The sequence below is a fragment of the Aedes albopictus genome, chromosome 3, assembly GCF_035046485.1.
Source record: "Aedes albopictus strain Foshan chromosome 3, AalbF5, whole genome shotgun sequence".
In the NCBI taxonomy this organism is placed as follows: Eukaryota; Metazoa; Arthropoda; class Insecta; order Diptera; family Culicidae; genus Aedes; species Aedes albopictus.
In genome coordinates, this window is record NC_085138.1 from 233,920,067 (window position 1) to 233,941,195 (window position 21,129).

Consider the following 21,129-nt stretch of genomic DNA (forward strand, 5'->3'; position numbering starts at 1 on the left):
TGAGGACTAAGTGCCCAGTCCAGTTCCAGTGGGGAACTAAATGCGCAATGAGTATATCGGTTCTATATTTACACTAATCAAAACATTTCCTCTTCAGAATACAATGTCTTCAGGTGACAGACTAAATCTTCTATCTACTCACAGTCAGGCTTGTCCGCACTGAGCGCATGAAAATTCTGCTCTTTTGATTTACACCACCAAAACCATCGCATTTATGCAATCTTCCTATCTTACATGATAGAATGATGTTTGAATATCCTAAATGTCATTTCGAACTGTCAAAAAATCGCACCGCAGTGCCGCACTGAGCGTGCAAAGAGAAATTCACTGGGGTGAATTCACCCGGGTGAAATTCTCTTTGCGCGCACAGTGTGGCTCTGCGGTGCGGTTTTTTGACAGTTCGAAATGACATTTAGGATATTCAAACATCCTTCTATCATGTAAGATAGGAAGATTGCATAAAAGCGATGGTTTTGGTGGTGTAAATCAAAAGAGCAGAATTTTCATGCGCTGAGTGCGGACAAGCCTGCTCACAGTGACCTTTATGTGCAAATATTTACCAGTCGGTTTGATCAAATATGTTTTTCTTGCCTGTCCGGATACATTCAAGTTCAACGTCAAGGCACATTGTCAAACTTTCAAGCTTCAAAATTGGTTTAGATGACCTAACGATTGTCACGCCACCAACCAACAACGCAGTCCGTTTGGATCCGAAAATCGAGTCAAACCGAAGCGCCGAAGCCATGCTTCTCGGTCGCGCGCAAGTGTTGCTCTTTTTAAAATTTCAATCGACTTTGTCGGTTGCTGATTCGTGAATCATTTGATAGTGATACCGCGTGCCGAAAAGGTGTGAGCTCTCCGGGACTAGGCGCGGGTGGTTGCCGAAGAAAACAAACCATAGCTCGATGGACGCCAGCGTAAAAATCGCTGCGTTTGTTTACTATTCGGTGCTTTTTGGACATGTTGGTTCAGTGGTTTCGTCAACCAAAGATGGTAATATTTATATTTCGGCGTTAGTGTATTTCCGAGAATAACAACGATATGTGAAATCATTTTTGAACGCCAGGTGACATCAAGCTGCCGAAGCTGTTTGAATACGATGACTTCGACGAGTGCAAAAACGGAAACCCCAGATTTCGATACTGTGTCGTGCAAGCTGTTATTGAACCCGATGACTCCCCTTTGTGGCAGAATATTAGTGTAGGTTTAGAAAAGTTATTTCGGACTTAGCGTTTCAAACTATGCTTCTTATGATTATTCAAATCAGAGCCTTTATATCTTCCCATATAGCTGATTTCAGCCGATAGACGAAATTTTCCACATGATCATTTAGAGAGAGGTTTATGTCTTCAAAATTGTTTGAACCGAATCGCAGTTCTTCGTCATGTAGATAACAGTTTCATAAAATCGAATTTGATTTCGAAGCAGCAGCAAGAATTTTATTTGAAACAGTGCGTGAACTTGGAGCTGGAAAATTCTTTTAACTTGCATGCCGCCATGACTGTACTGAATTGCATCAGCGAGGATAATTTTCAATCATCTTTGAGTAAGTATGAATAGGTATAAAAGAGATTTGTGGAAATTAAATTTGTAAAATGTTCATTTTCAGGTTCTTACGAGCTACTTTTTATTGGAATGGTGTTATTGATCATATCGCTGGTCTCCATTGCTACAGTGAAGGATTTTAGGGGGAATTTTGTGACTAAATGTAAGTATACTGCTAATAAAGGGTGTCTTTTTTATGAAGAATGAGATAATCTGCTGATCAGATACCCAAGAGGTGGTTCCTCGGGTTATGTGGGGATCGACCCACAAAAACTCGTTCTCCCTCTTCCTTACCATCGCGGTAAGCCAGTTAGTGATGATTTTGAGAAGAGGGGGGAGCGTACATGAGTACACTTTAAAAGTAGGCGTTCCATCAGCTACCGCCTTAAGTTGTTCACTCTTCCCTAGAGGCCTGGGTCCTGGCTAGTACTTAGACTATCCGTTGAACACAAGCTTTTGGATGGGGAGGGGCCCCAGCCAACACACGATCGCATAGGCTGTTGAATATGATGCTAAAGTGGAGGCGATATGCGTACACTTAGCACGTGGTTGAATGGAAGCATGTAAGCATATGGCCTCCACTTGGGCATCCTACAGTGTATCAAACAATTGTCCGTACAGTAAATTTTTGGTCAAAGTAATTTTTCATTCAAATGTTTATAACTTTTTTATACGTCAATCAAAAACGCTGAAATTTTGACCAATCATGAATCATATGTTATGTTCCATTGGTAAAATTTTGAGCGAGATCGAATAAGTTTTCTGAAAATTATTGAACTATGAGTAAAACTTATAAGATTTTTGAACACACCCACGAGACGCGACAACGAGAACGGACACAACACGTTTTGTTTTTACTAACGATTAAAAAGGATTAATAATTACTTTTTTGCCAACCGGTTTCGGGCTCGATGCAGCCCATCGACGGGACGATGTCCGACTAATTACTATTGGTTGCTCACACGACACACATATTCATACTGTATACACTACAGTACACGTCGAGAAGAAATGGAATTTACTGCATTTTCAGCTTCGTCAAACGGAAGAGGGATGATTGTATGGGAGCATCATCCTCATTCATCAATGGGGAGTTGGCGGTAGCTATGTTCATTGATTCTCAAGCATTGAGGTGTGTTTGTGTGTATTTGGTTTTGAAGAAGGACTTTAACCTTGTGGTCATTCTTCCCTAAAGCATGGAGGTGAGGTGAGATGTTTTTCTAACGGTTTTTAGCAGCTTAGCTTGTTCCCAATTAACAGTGTGATTTTCGGCCAAAGCATGCACTGCCACACTCGATTCGTTCAGCCTACCATTCTCAACCGCATTCTTATGTTCCCGCAGGCGAACTTTCAATTTGCGGCGAGTTTGTCCGATGTACACTGCTGGACAATCTTTGCAGGGTATTTGATAGATTCCAGATTTTTCTTCGGTGGGAATCTTATCCTTGAGATTGCACAGCAAGTCCTTCAGTGTGTTTTGACTTTTGTACACTACGTGGAAACCATGGCACTTCAGAGTGTGTTGAACCGAATTTGTTAATTTGGGATAGAAAGGGAGGCTAATCCTTCGGACATCTTCTTTCTCGGGTACTAGTGTTGTAGTATTCCTTCTATGTTTCTTTCTTTCGTGTTTGCAAAGAATTTTGTCAACGAAGTCTTTGCCGTACCCATTCAGCTCCGCCGCTTTGTGGATTCTACTCCTTTCTTCGATGAAGTCTTACTTTTCCATCGGTACGTTGAAAAGACGATGGGTCCTGGAGTGGAACGCTGCTTGTTTCTGTGCACCACAATGGTTTGAGTCCGACGTTATGTAGCGATCGGTGGATGTTGGTTTACGGTAGATTGCAAACTTTAATCTATTATCATCTTTCCTAGTGATCATTAGATCTAGGAAGGGCAGATTTCCGCCGTCTATTTCTTTCTCTACTGTGAAATTTATCGTGGCGTGTTGTGAGTTAATCAAATCAAGGGTCTGTTGTAGATAGCTTTCCTTTACTGCCGCAAAAATGTCATCTACGTATCTTCTCCATACTCGGGAGAAATGTTTTTCTTTTTTAAGTTCTACCTCAAAATCGCTCACAAAAATATCGGCAAGAAATGGGGAAAGCTTGTTGCCCATACTGAGACCAAACGTTTGCTTATAGAACTTACCTCTGAATGAGAAGAAGTTCTGATTCATGCAGGTTTTGGCCACTAGGAGATAGGCTTCAATTTGGTTCGGAGGAACTCGACATCGTTCTAATTGTCTTTGGAAGCTAGCCAAGGCATCGGCTACTGGTACGTTCGGGAAGAGCGCCGTAGCATCAAACGACACCAGAACTTCACCCCGTCTAACTTCGAAATCCTTCAGTTGCAGAAATAGTTCTTACGTGTGCACAAACCCAAGAAATTGAGTGTTTTGAACACATTTTTAAAACATTATATCTCAATATGTCCTCGATGAAACTTTTTCAATTTTTTTTTTGTGTTACAGCTTAAACCTAAGGCTTTCGTATGCAGCTACATTTGAGGTTTTATATTCACTACAAAAAACATGAAAAATGTGCATATGTAGTTGACGATAATTGAAAAATTACCATATTTTGTACATATAATCTGCCAAACGTTTTCCACCAATAAAAGTGCATTAACTGAACGTAAAATGCATAGGACCTACTCTTTATATGTAGTTTAGGAGGTTCTGTAGAGAAATATTACATTAAGAGAGTTTAAAAAAGTTGAAAACGCTTGGCACTTTTATTGATCAAAATATGATAAATTTCCATATAATACTCTGAACATATAAAGATTTTTCATATTTTTTGTAGTGAATATAAACCTCAAACGAAGCTGCATATGAAAGGATTAGGTATAAGCTGTAACACAAAAAAAAATTGAAAAAGTTTCATCGAGTACATATTGAGATATAATGTTTGAAAAAGGTGTTTAAAAATCTTATAAGTTTTACTTAAAGTTCTATAACATTCAGAAAACTTATTTGATCTCGCTCTAAATTTTACCAATGGAGCTTCAATATATGGTTTATGATTGGTCAAAATTTTAGCGTTTTTGAATTAGGTATAAAAAAGTTATAAACATTTGAATAAAAAAAATATTTTGACCAAAAAATTGCTGTACGGACTATTGTTTGATACACTGTATGTATTCTACATTATATACGACTTCGTGCTGGCTGGGGGACCAACTCAATTAGTTGTTGTTCGGCTCGCCATTTTCTCTGTAGTTCAAGTATGATTCGAGAAACCGTGGAAGTAACGGAATCCCACTTATCCGCCCCCGTACACATCCTTTCAACAATGTTGTCAGGTGTGAGATCTCTACCGCATACCTCCTGCATACTTGACCTTTGCTCCACGAAACGTGGGCATTCAAAGAGCATATGCTCCGCGGTCTCGTCGCAGTCTGTGCACTCAGGACAAGCGGGGAGCCTACGTGTCCGAATCTGTGCAGGTACCACCTGAAGCACTCATGACCTGACAGAAATTGTGTCAAGTCGCCATGGGACCTACTCGTCCACTTAGATACATTCGGTAAGAGCCTGTGTATCCGTCTACCCTTGTGCTGGAAGAATCCCATTATCTCTGCAACTTCAACACAGACGATGTTCTGGCGATTCGTCTCGCGCCTCTTATGCCGCGTCGTTCGAAGCACTCTTATTCCTCTGCCACCACCAGTGCCGTGGGCATCATGCCCACTAGCACGTATACCGCTGACCACCCTGAGGCACATCAGCCTGTGGGTACCCTGGAGTTGCTTCACGTTTCGTCCACTAGCGCACTTGACCATGCATCGGCGCCATAGACCGTAGTATGGAGACCGCTACTGTCGCGAGCAGTTTATGCTTACTCGAGACTATTGCCGAGATTTTTGACATTATCTTTGACAATGCTTGCCCTTTTGCAGGCATATTCCACGTGGCTTCCGAATTTCAGCTTATCGTCTATCATGTCCCCAGGCTTCTTTCTAAATTTGAACTCCAAACTGAGTTCAATTCTTTAAATTGATCTGTCGATCGATCCTTCCGGAAGCCGAACTGGTTTTCCGAGAGCCCAGTGTTATCGGGTTTCTTGGCATAGACCATCAGTCTCGCAAAATGATCCGTTCTAACAGTTTTCCGGCTGTGTCCAGAAGGCAGATAGGTCTATATGCCGACGGGTGGCTTCTCAGGGAAACCCGCCCAAAACCGCAGTCTAAACCACGACATCAAGATCAGGAGGAGGAATTCAGACCTTGGACGATTGGAAAGTTCAGCGCCCACTAGCTGACGAACGAAAATGGCCTACGCCTCATCGATTTCGCCGCCTCCAAGAACATGACCATTCGTAGCACCTGTGCTGGAAAGCCTCCCTGAATCGCAAACCGACCACGTTCTGGTTGATGGACGACACATCTCCGACATTATCGACGTCAGGACCTATCGTCACAGAGAACAGACGTTCCAGCTCATGCAGTGCAGTTGTGTAAAGCATTGCAACGGTTGTTTTGAAATAACTGGGAATGTGGCCATTACGCGGCGCAGTCATATTTCGAATCGCGGTACCAATTTGCCGTTGTTTCACCTTTTGGCGCTAGTGTTGCAAAGTGTGCACCCTAATATAGTTCCACCGAGAGAAGGTGTTGTATTTAATAGGGAAACAATAATTGTATTGTTGTTCAACTCATTTTTTTATTGAAAGTGGTGAAACGAATTGTCAATGGGTTGCTCAAATGTTGTTGTTGAATTAGTGAAATAATCAAAAAACATCTTGGGGGTGATACACAAATTATGTCACGCAAAAATCGAACTTTTTCAACTCCCCCTCCCCTCTATGTCACACTTTTTGTATTGGACCTCATAATTTTTTGTATGAGTCGTCACGTTCTGCAAAACCCCCCCCTCCTCCCTAAGAGCGTGACGTAATTTGTGTACGGCCCCTTGTTTTTTTTAACAATTGGGTTTTTAAATGTTGAACAAAATGACGATTCTTCATTTTTATAAGAAAGAGCACTTTTTTCTGAGCCACAATGATTTTTTTTCAGATTTTTAAAACTTCATGTTGATACCTAAAATCAATTTCTAAGTGATTTTTTTAAATCACCTTTTGACAGCTGGGCAACTGCTTGACAGCTCCGCCCAGTACAAAATGTGACGAGGGGTGATTCGACAAATCGCTCCCATACAAATTTCAAATTGATTTTTAAATAGGTTCCCGGGCTCCAAAATTCATGAAAATTTGGATTTCGGCTCAGTTTGACATGCAGATTCAGAATATGGAATTATCTCAACACCGCTAAAGAAGCCAATTACATCACAGTCTCTGAATAAGAAAATTTAAAGGTTCGCTAGTGAAATATTTCTTTAGTAAGCGCTATCATGATGTCGGAACGAGTTTTTAGATGTGAATGTCACCGTCGATGTCGCTACTGAGCTTGTTTTTTTCTTTGCACAAGATTTTTGAGCAATTTTGTTCGAGCATGTTTGTCTGTTCTCTGTGCTATCGTGGCGCTAATATCGACGCTGATCACTACCGGTTAAACTGCGCCCAAAACTCTCCGTTATCAACAATGTTTGGTACCGGCGGTCACCCCGGTACGATCTAGAACGACTGAAGCAAACGGATGTCGTCACCGCATACGCGCAGAATCTCGAGGCAGCGTTGCCGGACGAGGGTGTGCCCGATGTGGCCCCAATAGAGGACTGCTGGAGTACAGTCAAAGCAGACATCAACAACGCAGCCGAGAGCACTATCGGGTACGTAGAACGGAGTCGACGAAACGATTGTTTCGACGAGAAGTGCAGAGCGGCTCTAGAGAAGAAGGACGCAGCGCGGGCGGTAATGCTGCAGCATGGAACCCGACAGAATGTGGAGCGATACAAACAGAAGCGGAAGCAATAGATCCGTCTCTTCCGAGAGAAAAAGCGCTGCCTGGAAAAAGCGGAGTGCGAGGAAATGGAACTGCAGTGTCGTTCACAAGAAACACGTAAGTTCTACCAGAAGCTCAACGCATTCCTCAAAAACTTCGTGTCGCAAGCCGAAATATGCAGGGATAAGGACGGGAGCCTCCTGACAGACGGACGTGAGATGATCGAAAGGTGGAAGCAGCACTTCGACGAGCACCTGAATGGCGAAGAGATGTAGGCACGGAGGACCAAGACAGCGGAGGAAATGACTATGTTGGTGCAGCAGAGGACGAGAACGAACCAACTCCCACGCTGAGGGAAGTTAAGGATGCCATCCACCAGCTCAAAAACAACAAAGCGGCTGGTAAGGACGGTATGGGCCCGGAAAAATTGGCCACCTGTCTGCACCGGTTGGTAGTCAAGATCTGGGAAACCGAACAGCTACCGGAGGAGCAAGGAAGGGATAATCTGTCCCATCCACAAGAAAGGCGACAAGTTAATGTGTGAGAACTTTCGAGCGATCACCATTTTGAATGCTGCCTACAAAGTGCTATCCCAGATCATCTTCCGTCGTCTTTCACCTGAAGTAAATGAATTAGTGAGAAGTTATCAAGTCGGCTTCATCGACGGCCGGTCGACAACGAACCAGATATTCGCCGTATGGCAATTCCTCCAAAAATGCCGTGAATACCAGGTCCCAACGCACCACCTGTTCATCGACTTCAAGGCGGCATACGACAGTATCAACCGTAAAGAGCTATGGAAAATCATGAACGAGAACAGCTTTCCCGGGAAGCTTACCAGACTGATAAGAGTAACGATGAACGGTGTGCAGAACAGCCTAAAGATTTCGCGTGAACTATCCATTTCATTCGAATCTCGACGGGGACTACGAAAAGATGCTGGACTTTCCTGTCTACTATTCAACGAGCCGGGCTCAACAGCCGGGGTACAATATTCACGAAATCCGGCCAATTTGTCTGTTTTGCGGGTGATATGGATATTATTGTTAGAACATTTGGAACGGTGGCAGAACTATACACCCGCCTGAAACGTGAAGCAGCAAAGGTCGGACTGGTGATGAATGTGGCTAAGAAAAAGTACATGCTGGTAGGTGGGACTGAGCGAGACATGACAAGCCTTGGCAGCAATGTTACGATAGACGGGGATTCGTGGTGGTAAAAGAATTCGTTTACCTCGTTTTTTTTTGCTAACGGCTGACAATAACATGAGCCGTGAAATACGAAGGCGCATCATCAGTTGAAGTCATGCCTACTACGGGCTCCAGAAGAAACTGCGGTCAAAAAAGATTCACCCCGCACTAAAGTACCATGTACAAGACGCTAATAAGACCAGTGGTCCTCTACACGAGACATGGACGATGCTCGAAGAGGACCTACAAGCACTCGGAGTTTTCGAGCGACCCGTGCTAAGGACGATCTCGGCGGCGTCAGGAGAACGGTGTGTGGCGGAGAAGAATGACCCACGATCTCACTGCACTCTACGGTGAACACAACATCCAGAAAGTGGCTAAAGCTGGACGGATACGGTGGGCAGAGCATGTTGTAAGAATGCCGGTCAAAAACCCTGCAAAGTTGGTGTTTGCTAACCATCCGGTTGGTACAAGAAGGCGTGTAGCGCAGAGAGCACGATGGGCGGACCAAGTTTAGCGTGATCTGGCGAGCGTTGAGCGTGACCGACGTTGGAGAGCTGCAGCTGCAAATCGAATATTATGGTGACAAATTGTTGATTCAGTGCTATCATGAATTTCATGTTGAACTAAGTAAATGAATGACATGAATGAATGATAGGAGTATTCACAGAAAGATGGAATGAATTGTCATACGAAGTCACACAAGTCACAACGACACACACTACTTTGTAATTTGTAATTGTTTTGTAAAATTTGGCAGAAATTTAAATATAATATTTTCTGTGTACAGATGAGTTGATTATTGCTGGTATGAAATCCGGAAACTAGCGTTCGACGGTTCAACAAGGCACACAACTTCTATCCCAGCTCCCATAAGTTTCAAGTTTTTTCGAGCTTGAATTAGATACGAAATAAAATCTAGGTAGAAATGTTTTGATGTACATATTTCGTTTCATTCTAGATGATGCTCTCATTCAACCATTCTCAATTCCTCGCAATGTTCGCAAACTGTTGGACTGCGCCAGAGTTGACGGTAATCTAGCGTTTCTTGACGGATTTCGTGTAATACACACCATGATTATCTTCGTCGTTCATTCATCGTTGCCAATGATTCGAATGCCGCTCAAAAATGTCTATGATTTGGAAGAAGTAAGTTAACGTTATTTTTATTATTCAAAATATTATTTCTTAAACATTTCTAGCAAACAAACAGCCTAATTTTCCCCATCATCAACTCCTTGAACACACACATGATCACATTTTTCTTCGCACTCGGCGGAATGGTGCTATCGGTCGGATTCCTGAAACACATTGACGAAGCCAAAGGGTTCACGCTCCGTTACCAATGGAAGAAACTGCTTCATCGTTTGGCGCGACTATTGCCCGTCTATGCGTTCGTCATTTTCTACCAGGCCACGGTTTTTAGGCGAACGAAACAAACTCCAGTGTCGTTCAAATTTGAAGACTATTGCAGCAATCATTGGTGGTCAAACCTATTGATGATCAACAATTTCGTGCATTTGAAGGAACCGGTGAGTTGATTAACAGATGCTAAGGAATGACATGCTCCAAAATTTGTTAGAATTTTGCTAGTGTCATTGCTATGGTATCAAAAGATATCAGAAATAAATTGATAACTGCCAATCAATTCCAGTGTCTACAGTACGGATGGTATCTGGGTGCCGATTTCCAGCTGTTTCTAATTGGAACGGGCATCATGACATTGATCTGGAGGTTTCCGCGTTTTAAAAAGACTCTCGTCGGAGTAATGCTAATAGTAGCTTTTGTGGTACCGGCAGCTGTAATCTACTTAGAAAAACTTGATGCAACTATGTCGTTCGATATGAGGTCAGTATTCACAACACACAAATCATGTTCATCATTTATCCATTGGAACATCGAACTTCTGAAATCAAAATTGGGACAGATTCCATTCAACATTATACTTTTAATTTCAGACATGCCCTCAACCAGCTTCGTGAATACAAAGAGTTTTTAGTATATTACACTCCATTCTACACCAATGCTGGGACGTATTTCTTTGGGATGATTGCAGGAATGGTATACCATCACGTTTCGAAGAACAACCTGCAGTCTACTGCACAGCTCCATACGCAGCAAGCGTTCCGCTACATTTCCGTACTACTTATTGCGTTGAGTGGATTTCTAGCGGTTCTTCCGTTTATAGAAGAACAAAAGCCATCACTTTTTCTCTCTGTCTACGGATCGGCGCTGAAGGCAGCGTGGGGAATCGGGCATGCCACTGTATTCGTGTTGTACGCCTTCAAGACGAATTCCATACAGGTTGCCTTTCTGGAACATCCCGTACTCCGAGTGCTGGCGAAGCTCAGCTACTGTATCTACATAGTGCAGTACTCGGTCATCCACGTGGTTTACAGTAACCTCAGCGTACCTATCCGGTACGATATGTTCAATACGGTGAGTTCGACTCTCGATGAGAATGGTATGGACCGTTACTAATGATTATCTTCCCAACAGGTGTTGGTAACATCAGCCAGCTTCCTCATCACATTTTGCTGCGCGGTTTGTCTTCACTTAGCTGTTGAGGTACCGGTTGCTTCTGTTTTGAAGCAAGTGATAGACGGTAAGCTGAGGATACATGGCCTCGTACAAAAAGATCAAAAGATGTCTTAACCATGGCAGCCGACGGTCACGTTATCATAAGTAATTTTATTCAAAATTTGAATAAGAAAGAGTTTATACTATAGTTTGCGATAACAGATGCTAATTCGTTAACTATTTTGTACACGAATAGATTTGTTGATCTTGGAGCAATGTACAGTTGGATAGAAATGTCAGCTCTTGTGCCTTCTTTGGTTAAAGAAGAGACCTGAAGGTAGACTTAGATAGTTGATTCTCAAAATGTATATATGTGTATATAAACATTATTTAGCGATAAAACAAGAACATGATTTGAGATATAATCACAGACAAACAGATGTATCACTTGGAACAAATTGCGATAAAAATCATCGTCACAAAAACATAATCGCTCAATGCTAACCAAGCTGTGTTACGCAAACCACTCAGTAGGTGGCGGTAGTGAGCAAACGTCAAACAGGAGCAAAAACGAAGCGAGCGCCGTAATTGAGAAATTTTCGAACTACAAAATATTTGAACTCACAGTTAAATATGGTAACGATGAGAAGTAGAGTGAGACGTCTGTTTGTCTGTGATATAATTATTATTGACAACACTGAAGATGGCCTGAAAACAAACAAAAATATTGAAATGGGTTTTTCGCGGAAAGAAATATGGAATTCTCGTGCTTTTCCGAATAGGAAAATGGGAGCCATCTTCTGCATATCACTCCCATTTTCATCCTATCAAAAATAAAGCTTTCATCAAACTGCACCTAATTTATCGCATAATATCTCAAAAACTAATGTTACAACTTCACATTTCTATGAAGGGAAAGTATAGACCTTTCATGTGAAGTTGAAAAAATTGTTGTAGCCATCTCGGATTAGGCCGCAATTTTGAATTCAATCACTAAATCGCGATTTTCGCTGTGTTCGCTACCACCGATTTCGAATCCGAACCCACCATTAGGAAGCTGAGAGTCTGAGCTTTTTAAAACCATGAGGTGTGAAAAGACCGCAACCGTTATAGATGAAAACGCGAGGATGCCTTCCATTTACCCATACATTCTCACGCGCGCATCAAATCATGCGATGACGGAATCGGTGGAATCATTAGAATAACTAGCCACAGAAGTCCAATGTCGCGACAGTTCGTGTGACTAACATCTAGTTTGCCTCGCCCTTACAGCGTCACTAGCGGTACTAGAAGTGTCAAATAAATTTTGTTTATCAAAACAAAAGATCCTCTATAAGATGGACACTTAAAAATAGTCAATTATAACAATTAAAGTTACTAAAATAATTAATTAGGAAAAGTGACTACAGCGCCATTGGAGTTCTAGTGTAATTCTATTGTGGAATCGCATGCATGCGCGTGGCGTCTGCAACAAAATGTATGGGAGAATGGGAGGTCGCCTAACGTTTTCATCGATATCTTATTGTTGTGGTCAATGCACACTTAAATCTTTTAATATTTTAAAAAGCTCAGATTCTCAGATTCCTTATGAAGATTTCGGATTTGAAATCGGTGGTTGCAAACCCAGCGAAAATCACGATTTAGTGATAAGATTCAAAATGGCGGCCAAATCCCTGATGGCTACCACAATTTTTTCAACTTCACATGAAAGGTCTATATTTTCCCTTCATAGTGAAGTTTTGTACATGTTACAACATTAATTGTTGAGATTTTACGCGATGAATTAGCTGCAATTTGATGAAAAATAGTCATTTTCGTCACCTTGTTAGCCCCTTGGCAAGCGAGGGGTCCATCAATTTAACCCAAACAAAGTGGTTTTCTTCCTTTTCTATCATATTCTAGCAAATAAGCAAGAACAATTTGATATCCCAGACTTAATGTAAAAGGCTGGTAGAAATTTGGTGTGAATCAGCAGAAATACCTAGACTGAAGGCAGCATCAAGGACGGCAATGAATGTAAACAGAGGAAAAACGGATCGAGAAAAAAGTTAACTATACGGATTACGGAATGAACACGGTTCCGTCGGAAGATTGATAATCCGTGACCTTTCAGCATCCAGAAAATGGAAACGGAGCTTTGACACCTTCCTGGATGCCAACTTACGAGGCTAGAACGAATTCGTTGTTCCAGCTGGCTCGCTACATCGTTATTTCAATAAAACGTGTAACTCCTTGTAACAGTTCCCTTGCTCCTAACGAGACTAGGAAAACTCCCAAGGTCGTTATGCAATATTGTTTACAATCGCAGAACCTTCAGATTCTCCAACATAGACGAGTGCACCGATGAACTGAATTCATCGCGGTCCGAGAATTTTGACACTAGAGCGGGGCCGCTTCCAATCAGAAATGAACGATTTCCAATCGGAAGAGAAGGCGCGATTTTGGTAACAAGGCAACTACAAACATAAAGGGGTGAATCTTGAACTTTGACCTAACTAACCTGCCTCTACGTGATCACGTTATTTACACATTTTTTTTTTTCATTTTTATTTATGTGTATTTTAACTTAAATGCTAATTCTACACTGTTTACACATATGTTTACAGCTGTTTTGGCATGCTTAAATATAGAAAAACTAACCAGCGTGACTTACGGTTCGTTCCGGGATGGGGACTTCACGGATCTGCTCAGGAACTGTAGACCTAGGATATCGGCGTGAGCACTGTCCGGCGATCCAACGTGGTAGCGGGGAATAGCCGGATCCTCCGTCTACAACTGGCCGGGGCGGGCGTCGATCAATGGCGTCCTAACACCAATGGCGTTCCAAAATGGCGTCCGACAATGCCGTCCACAATGGCCACTCGCTGATTTTCTGGGAAACCCGATCCAGTCCGGAGGGTGGCGACTCCAGGAAATACCGATTGTAACTTGGACTATTGGCGTAATCCCTCTTCTGCAATTGTCTCCAACGGAGTTCAAGCAGGGTTGATCTCTGGCTCAGGGGTGTTTTTGATCTTCGAGTGGTCCAATTTGACGTTTGTCCAGCGTAGAATCGATCTTCCTTACAGAAAATCGCAAATACACGGAAAAAGACCAATGTTGGCCTATTCAGGTTCAGATTAGTGTCTATTTTGGGGTTATGTTCGCAAGGTCGCAGTTCTCCGCTTAGATTTACTTTTTCCGTAGTAATCCGTGTCCCACAATCCACGAGGAACGTGTTTCTATGCTTCTCCACACAATATGCTATGCATAATATAGGTTATGTACAAAACTAACAAAACTTACTTCTTTTACCTCTAACAAATACTATACACTAAAAACTTTCTTTTAAATTAACGTTTCAACGTTTTGGATATCAAAACTAACACTAAAATATAAGGAAAAAGAATTACCTTAAATTCACACATTTCAACTAACACTTCGAGTTTTAATCGCGCCGCGCACTTCTACCTATCTTGAAGTCTTGAGCCAGAAAGAAAGACTTGTCAAAGCTAGGATGACTGATAGGCATCGGAGTCTGGCTTGACTGGCCCTCTATATTCCATGTCGAGAATCATGCATTTTTCGAAATTAACAATTTCCGTGTATTGGTGTAATATAATACCCCGGACAGACATGTGATACGAGTGTGATTCCTGTACAACGGTACGCAGTGTCAAGAAAATTGTGACAAGACTGACTTGAACTGGGAGAATTTTCAGTATGGCACTCATTTCAAGCGCATTTGTACAGTGATTCCTGTATCACATGTGTGTCATAAGTATAAGTTGAATTAATTGGTGCTTAGAAAATGAACTCTCATGTTTTCACACCCAGATGGAAGTAGTTGTCCCTTATGGGCAAGGTGCGTCAGAAGGAGGTAACCCTGAATGTTGCACTTGGCAGAGTCAATGCCTATTCTTGAAACCAACGGTTACAAACTGAATCAACAAATCCTTGCCGCAACACTCGGTTTGTGGCTGCAGTCCTCCATCCTCGGCTGCTTTCCACATTTTCCAGATCGTTCTGTACCTGGTCCACCCATCTTGCACGCTGCCCTCCAGGTATTCTTGTGCCATCCGGATCTTTTGCGAACACCAGCTTTACAAGGTTGTTTTCCGGAATTTTCACAACATTCCCTGCACATCGTATCCTTCCAGCTGTTTCGACCTTCCGGATGCTAGGGTTCGCCGTACAGTGCAGCGAGCTCGTGGTCCATTCTTTGTGGCAAAAACCGTTATACTGCACAACGCCAAATATGATCCTAAGCACCTGACGCTCGAACACTTCGAGTGCTTGCATGTCCTCATCGAGCATAGACCATGGCTCATGCCCATAGAGAACCACCAGTCTTATCTGCGTCTTGTACATGGTGCATTTGATGCGGGGCTGGTTCTTGTGGAGCCCATGGTAGGCCCGACTTCCTCTGATTATGCACCTTCGTATTTCGTGGCTTACGTCAGAGATGGAAATACTCTCATCGTGAATCAACTCGCGAGTGTAAAAGCAACAAACGGTTTACTCACGGTGCCGAGAGTAAGCCGTGTGTGAATTTATTCACACCCGCTTGCTTCACGAGTATAAAGCAAAACAAAAACAAAAACACTCATGAATTTTTATTCGCGAAGATCAAGTGGAGATGCGGAAATTGCATTTTGGTGCGATTTTAATAGCAAAACAAGTATATATCCATCAGATAGTAGTGTTTTGTGCTTTATTGTCCCTGAAAAGTTAATCTGTCGGCCGTGTAAATTCGTTTTTTTCACAAAATTGAAAAATGTTCAGAGCTGCTTCGCGAATCAATCACGAGTGCGACCAGCTTCGTTAGCTCGCGAGTGAAGGAAGTGTGAATATATTCTGGCTTCTGTTGTTCACGAGTAGGATAGCTTTGCGTTTGTGTCTACTCAGCTGCATTCCTCACTGTTTTCCATCACTGGCTAACGTTGTTGTTTGCCGTCAATAAGGATCCGAGGTAGACAAAATCTTTCACAACCTCGAACGTGTCCCGTCCCCGTCTATCGTAACACTGCTGCCTAGGCTTGCCCGGTCGTTCCCAATTCATGTACTTCGTTCACCATCATCAGTCCGACCTTTGTTGCTTCACGTTTCAGGCGGGTGTACAGTTCTGCCTCCTTTCCAAGGCAAATTGGCCGGATTTCATGAAAATAGTACCACAGACAAACAGACGTAATACTCTTAAAAACGGCTTGGAACATGCATTTAACGATCGATTCAAATTTTATTTGATTTCCGTGATTTTTACACCAGAGGCGCTAGTGTTCGATCGCTTTGACGTTTGTCAGTGTACACGATGCTAAATGATGCAATTGAAAGTAACAGGCGATTTGTGTAGTAGTGTGTATTAGACAAACGTCAAATCGAAATCCATTATGGCCGACAGTGTCTGGCGCCGTTCTACCAACAGGTGGCAGTGTGCTCATGAAAGACACCGGGCAAATTTTTTTGAGGAATTTCCTCTGTGATAGTACCCCGACTGTTGAGCCCGGCTCATCGCATAACACCTTCAGTGCGATATTGAACAGCAGGCATGAGAGTTCATCACCTTGTCGCAGTTCCCGGCGAGATTCGAACGAATTAGGCAGATCGCCCGAAACCCTTACGTAATTTTTTACACCGTCCACCGCGCCGTTCCGTGTTTCTTGGGAACGGCACAGCAGTTTCATTTCTTCGCACTCCGCTTCTTCCGGGCGGCGCTTTTGCTCCCGAAAGAGGCGGGTCTGCCGTTTCCGCTTCTGTTTGTAACGTTCCACGTTCTGTCGGGTCACTCGCTGCAGCATTACCGTCTGCGCTGCGTTCTTCTATCAACGTTCTTCTGAAGTTGGCGAATCAGCCCTCAGTCCTCAATCTTTCGTTGATCGTCCACCAACCGATCACGTACCTTTGCATATCGCCCATCACGATGTAAGCTGCTCTCAGCTCGCGTGTATTTCCGCGGCTGTGGTAGATGGTGTGGTTACCTTTAAACGTTCGCACAATAGGTCCTGTATTACACACCTTCTGCAGCGCTACGAAGCCGCACCCACGGTCCTTTTTTTTTTTTCCTTCTAAACCATAGGGGGTAATCTGCTCAACAGACACCCTAACAGAAGGTTAGGGTAGTGTAGGTCTGACAGGCCGTCTTCTACAACAAAAGTAAAATCCAGGACTACTCTCTCCTCGTACCCACTAAACCATTCCTATGGTCGCCAAACCCTACGTCTCTCCGGAACCACCAAGAAGGTATTGCTTCAGAGAGGGGCTAGTGCTACACCCGCGGTCCTTCAGTATATCGATCTGTATCAGGGCATCAGAAGGCCGGCTCCAGAGGCACGTTATCCTCCATTTGGGACATTTGTGCCAAATGTATGAGGGTGCTTCCCAAGAAGTTGAGAGATCAGCAGTTCTACTACCGTGTTCCAATCCCAAGTCCATTTTATTTGTTGGGGACGTTGTCATTGGTCTCGATTCGTATCTGTTGCTGATTTACCATCGGATTGATTTTTTACGGCTGACTCGCCGGACCGGACACCAATTATCCAATTTCTGGATGACCAAAGTGGACAGTTGAGCTTAGAGTCCTTCCCTGGTTCTCGGACGTCGGTCAGCCACTCCAAACATGGGGTTACTTGATCTTGATCGGAAGTAGGGATAGGAATTGCTAGGTAGAGGCTGCAGGATTTCAATGGAATCTGAATTTCGCAAAATATCCAGTCTTTACCGTTACTTTCCCGAAAAGCTTACAAGATTGATATAAGCAACAATGTGTGTCAAACTGCGAGTCATGAAGATTTTGGGTGAATACTCTCTTGTCAGTCGTGAAATTCGAAGGCGCATTTGATGGAATCCCAGCGCAGTCAACCGATCGACCGGACACAAACCCGTCCCGGGATTCGCGTGATATTGAAAATATGAATAACACGGACTGTTTACAAACGACGTCTATTTACAACAGTGGACTAGTACGGACTGGAGAAAAAAAAACAAACATTCATCGTCAGAATACAAATTAGCACTTATGCTTCGTCGATTGTTACACTCACAAACTCATATACTCATGGACTCTCACAAACTCATATACTAGCTATCTCACCAGGGGGCTGGCACTACTCTACTCCAACACTCCTCCTTAGTGCAGCCCCTCTACCATAATGAACTACATACAAAAATTTTGCTCCTCCTGGCTCGAAACCTCCGTTAAGCCTCCGTCAAGTAGTACAACCCTTCGCTTTTCGCACCAACTGCAATGACTGTACTACCATCCAAGATTCGGCAATTCGTTGAACTAAACACCACAGTATACCCTTCATCGGTGATACGGCTGACGGACAGTACGTTGCCGGACAATTCAGGCACGTACAGGAGCTCCTTCAGTTTCATGTCTACCGGCTTTCCATCTAATCCACGCCCGAAGATTCTTCCTTGCCCTCTTCCTTTGGTCGTCACTGTTCTGCCATCTGCCAACGTAACCTTCTCATTCCACAACATTTTTCTGACCAAGCTTCCTTCCGAACCAGTCATGTGCTCCCAAGCAACACACATGTTATACAGGGTGTTAGGTTCATGAGTGCAAACTTTTCAAAGGGTGATAGAGGACCATAAATGGTGAAAAAAATTGTTCTACGCATATGGTCAAATCTCAACCGTTACGTAGTTATTGAGCTCCCCATGTTTTTGACTCTTATTGCCTTAACTGGCTATAACTTTAAAATGGTCAAACTTATCGCAGTTTTTTTACCCTTATTCGAAAGATTATTGAATTTTCTATCAAATGGCATCTTTGAACCGGTTGGTTTAGTTTAATAACTAAGTTTTCTAGAGCAAAATAGCTAAAAATAGCGTATTTTAAATGGTTCATGTCAATTATCTTTGAAACATGCGTAATAAATTAAAATTCTTTCTTTGGCAAAGTTGTGGCCCCTGTTCTACTCTAAAATTCGTTCTTTGGCGCCAAACTTCTAACTCTTATCGTTTTCTTGCAATTTCGATTTAAATGTGTGGCACAGTGCGCAAAAAAGTGCTTACCATGACGATTGCAAATTTATGATCTGAAATGCGATGTTTAAATCGAAATTGCAAGAAAACGATAAGAGATAGAAGTTTTATGTCAAAGAACGAATTGTAGAGTAGAACAGAGGCCACAACTTTGCGAAATAAATAATTTTTAATTATTACGCATTTTTCAAAGATAATTGACATAAACAAATTAAAACACGCTATGTTTAGCTATTTTGCTCTAGTAAACTTACTTATTTAACTAAACCAATCAGTTCAAAGATGCCATTTGATAGAAAATTCAATAATCTTTCGAATAAGGGTAAAAAAACTGCGATAAGTTTGACCATTTTAAAGTTATAGCCAGTTAAGGCAATAAGAGTCAAAAACATGGGAAGCTCAATAACTACGTAACGGTTGAGATTTGACCATATGCGTAGAACAATTTTTTCCACCATTTATGGTCCTCTATCACCCTTTAAAAAGTTTGCACTCGGGAACCTAACACCCTGTATATTAATTACGACAGCGCAAGTTTTGGTTGTATAGAAGTTTATTTGACGTTATTTCAACACAATGTTAGAATTACGTAAAATTAACTTCTATACAACCAAAACTTGCGCTGTCGTAACTCTTATATAACATGTGTGTTACTTGGGCTTAGTACAACCAGTATCCAAAATCCACTTTTGCCTTGTCAACGCTCTTCCGGTTGTCGTCGTGGTCGTCCTAAAGCACACTCCTCCTATAGTACCACTTCCTCCTGGTTCCGGATGCTAGACAATCATCGACTCCACTTGATCCTGCTTGCTCTTCATTTTTGGTCTTACTTCTTCTTGCAATACTAGACAGTTTCTCCACACATGGCCTTTTTCTTTACAATGATGACACACCCGTACATTTCTTCGATATTCCAAAAAAGTGGTTGCTTTCATCGCTTTCTCTTGCACGTTGTTACGGTTTTCGCTCTCACATTTTCTACGCCATTCATCCAGTAGCTTCCCCTTTATATATTCCACTTTCAAGTCCTCTTCCGGACGACCTTCGAGTGCAGTAACTAGTGGATTATATGACTCCGGCAAACTGGACAAAATAATCGCCACGACCAAATGTTCTTTCAACGCTTCACCCATTCTTGATAAACGATGAACGAGCTCTTCCACTTCCACCAGATGACTGGACATACTCGCTCCTTCGACCAGGCGTAACGAACACAGTTTCCGCAAAGCATTAATCTTGTTCGTCAATGAACCCCGTTCGTGATATCCTTTTAGCACATCCCACATCTCTTTTGCACAAACGGTTCCCATAATATGGCTTAACTGGCTATCTTCCAGTGCTAATCCTATCATAGCTCGAGCCTTCTCGTCTTTCCGTATCCATGCTGACGTTATATCCTCTACTTCGGGCTTAGGGTTCTTCACAATCGTCCACAAGTCTTCCCTCATGAGCATTAGCTCCATCCTAAACCGCCACGTACTCCAGTTGAAGTCATTCAACCGATCAAAAGTTATCTTCGTTTCATCCATATTTCTCAACAGTTACTACTTTACGCCGACAAAAAAAAAACACCTCTTTGAACCACTGTGTAGCTTTCCTTGCGATTGCACTACCGCTACACTTCAGTCAACACATCAAAATAGCACTTACTAGTCCGTCACACACACGTCTGCAGAGATAAAAATATTTTCCGCAACACCATCGGCGTAATGGTGGCGGGGGAAAAATCGTTCGGAATCATTCACTTCAATTCACATTTAAATGCCTCTCAGAACAGAGAACACTTTTAATTCATTATTTTCACGAAATCTGGGCCCATAACCTGATGGAATCCCAGCGCAGTCAACCGATCGACCGGACACAAACCCGTCCCGGGATTCGCGTGATATTGAAAATATGAATAACACGGACTGTTTACAAACGACGTCTATTTACAACAGTGGACTAGTACGGACTGGAGAAAAAAAAACAAACATTCATCGTCAGAATACAAATTAGCACTTATGCTTCGTCGATTGTTACACTCACAAACTCATATACTCATGGACTCTCACAAACT

At 42.6% G+C, this 21,129-nt stretch overlaps 1 protein-coding gene across 1 annotated transcript; it reads left to right on the forward strand.

Moving 5' to 3' along the window:
- Positions 1–535: 535 nt before the first annotated feature.
- LOC109401806 (O-acyltransferase like protein-like) lies at positions 536–11,660 on the forward strand. The gene is made up of 9 exons (XM_062856306.1): positions 536–993; positions 1,067–1,200; positions 1,291–1,546; positions 1,610–1,708; positions 9,541–9,728; positions 9,782–10,111; positions 10,234–10,427; positions 10,538–11,018; positions 11,079–11,660. The coding sequence occupies exons 1-9, from the start codon at positions 906–908 to the stop codon at positions 11,232–11,234; spliced, it is 1,926 nt and encodes a 641-aa protein (XP_062712290.1). The 5' UTR covers positions 536–905; the 3' UTR covers positions 11,235–11,660.
- Positions 11,661–21,129: the final 9,469 nt, after the last annotated feature.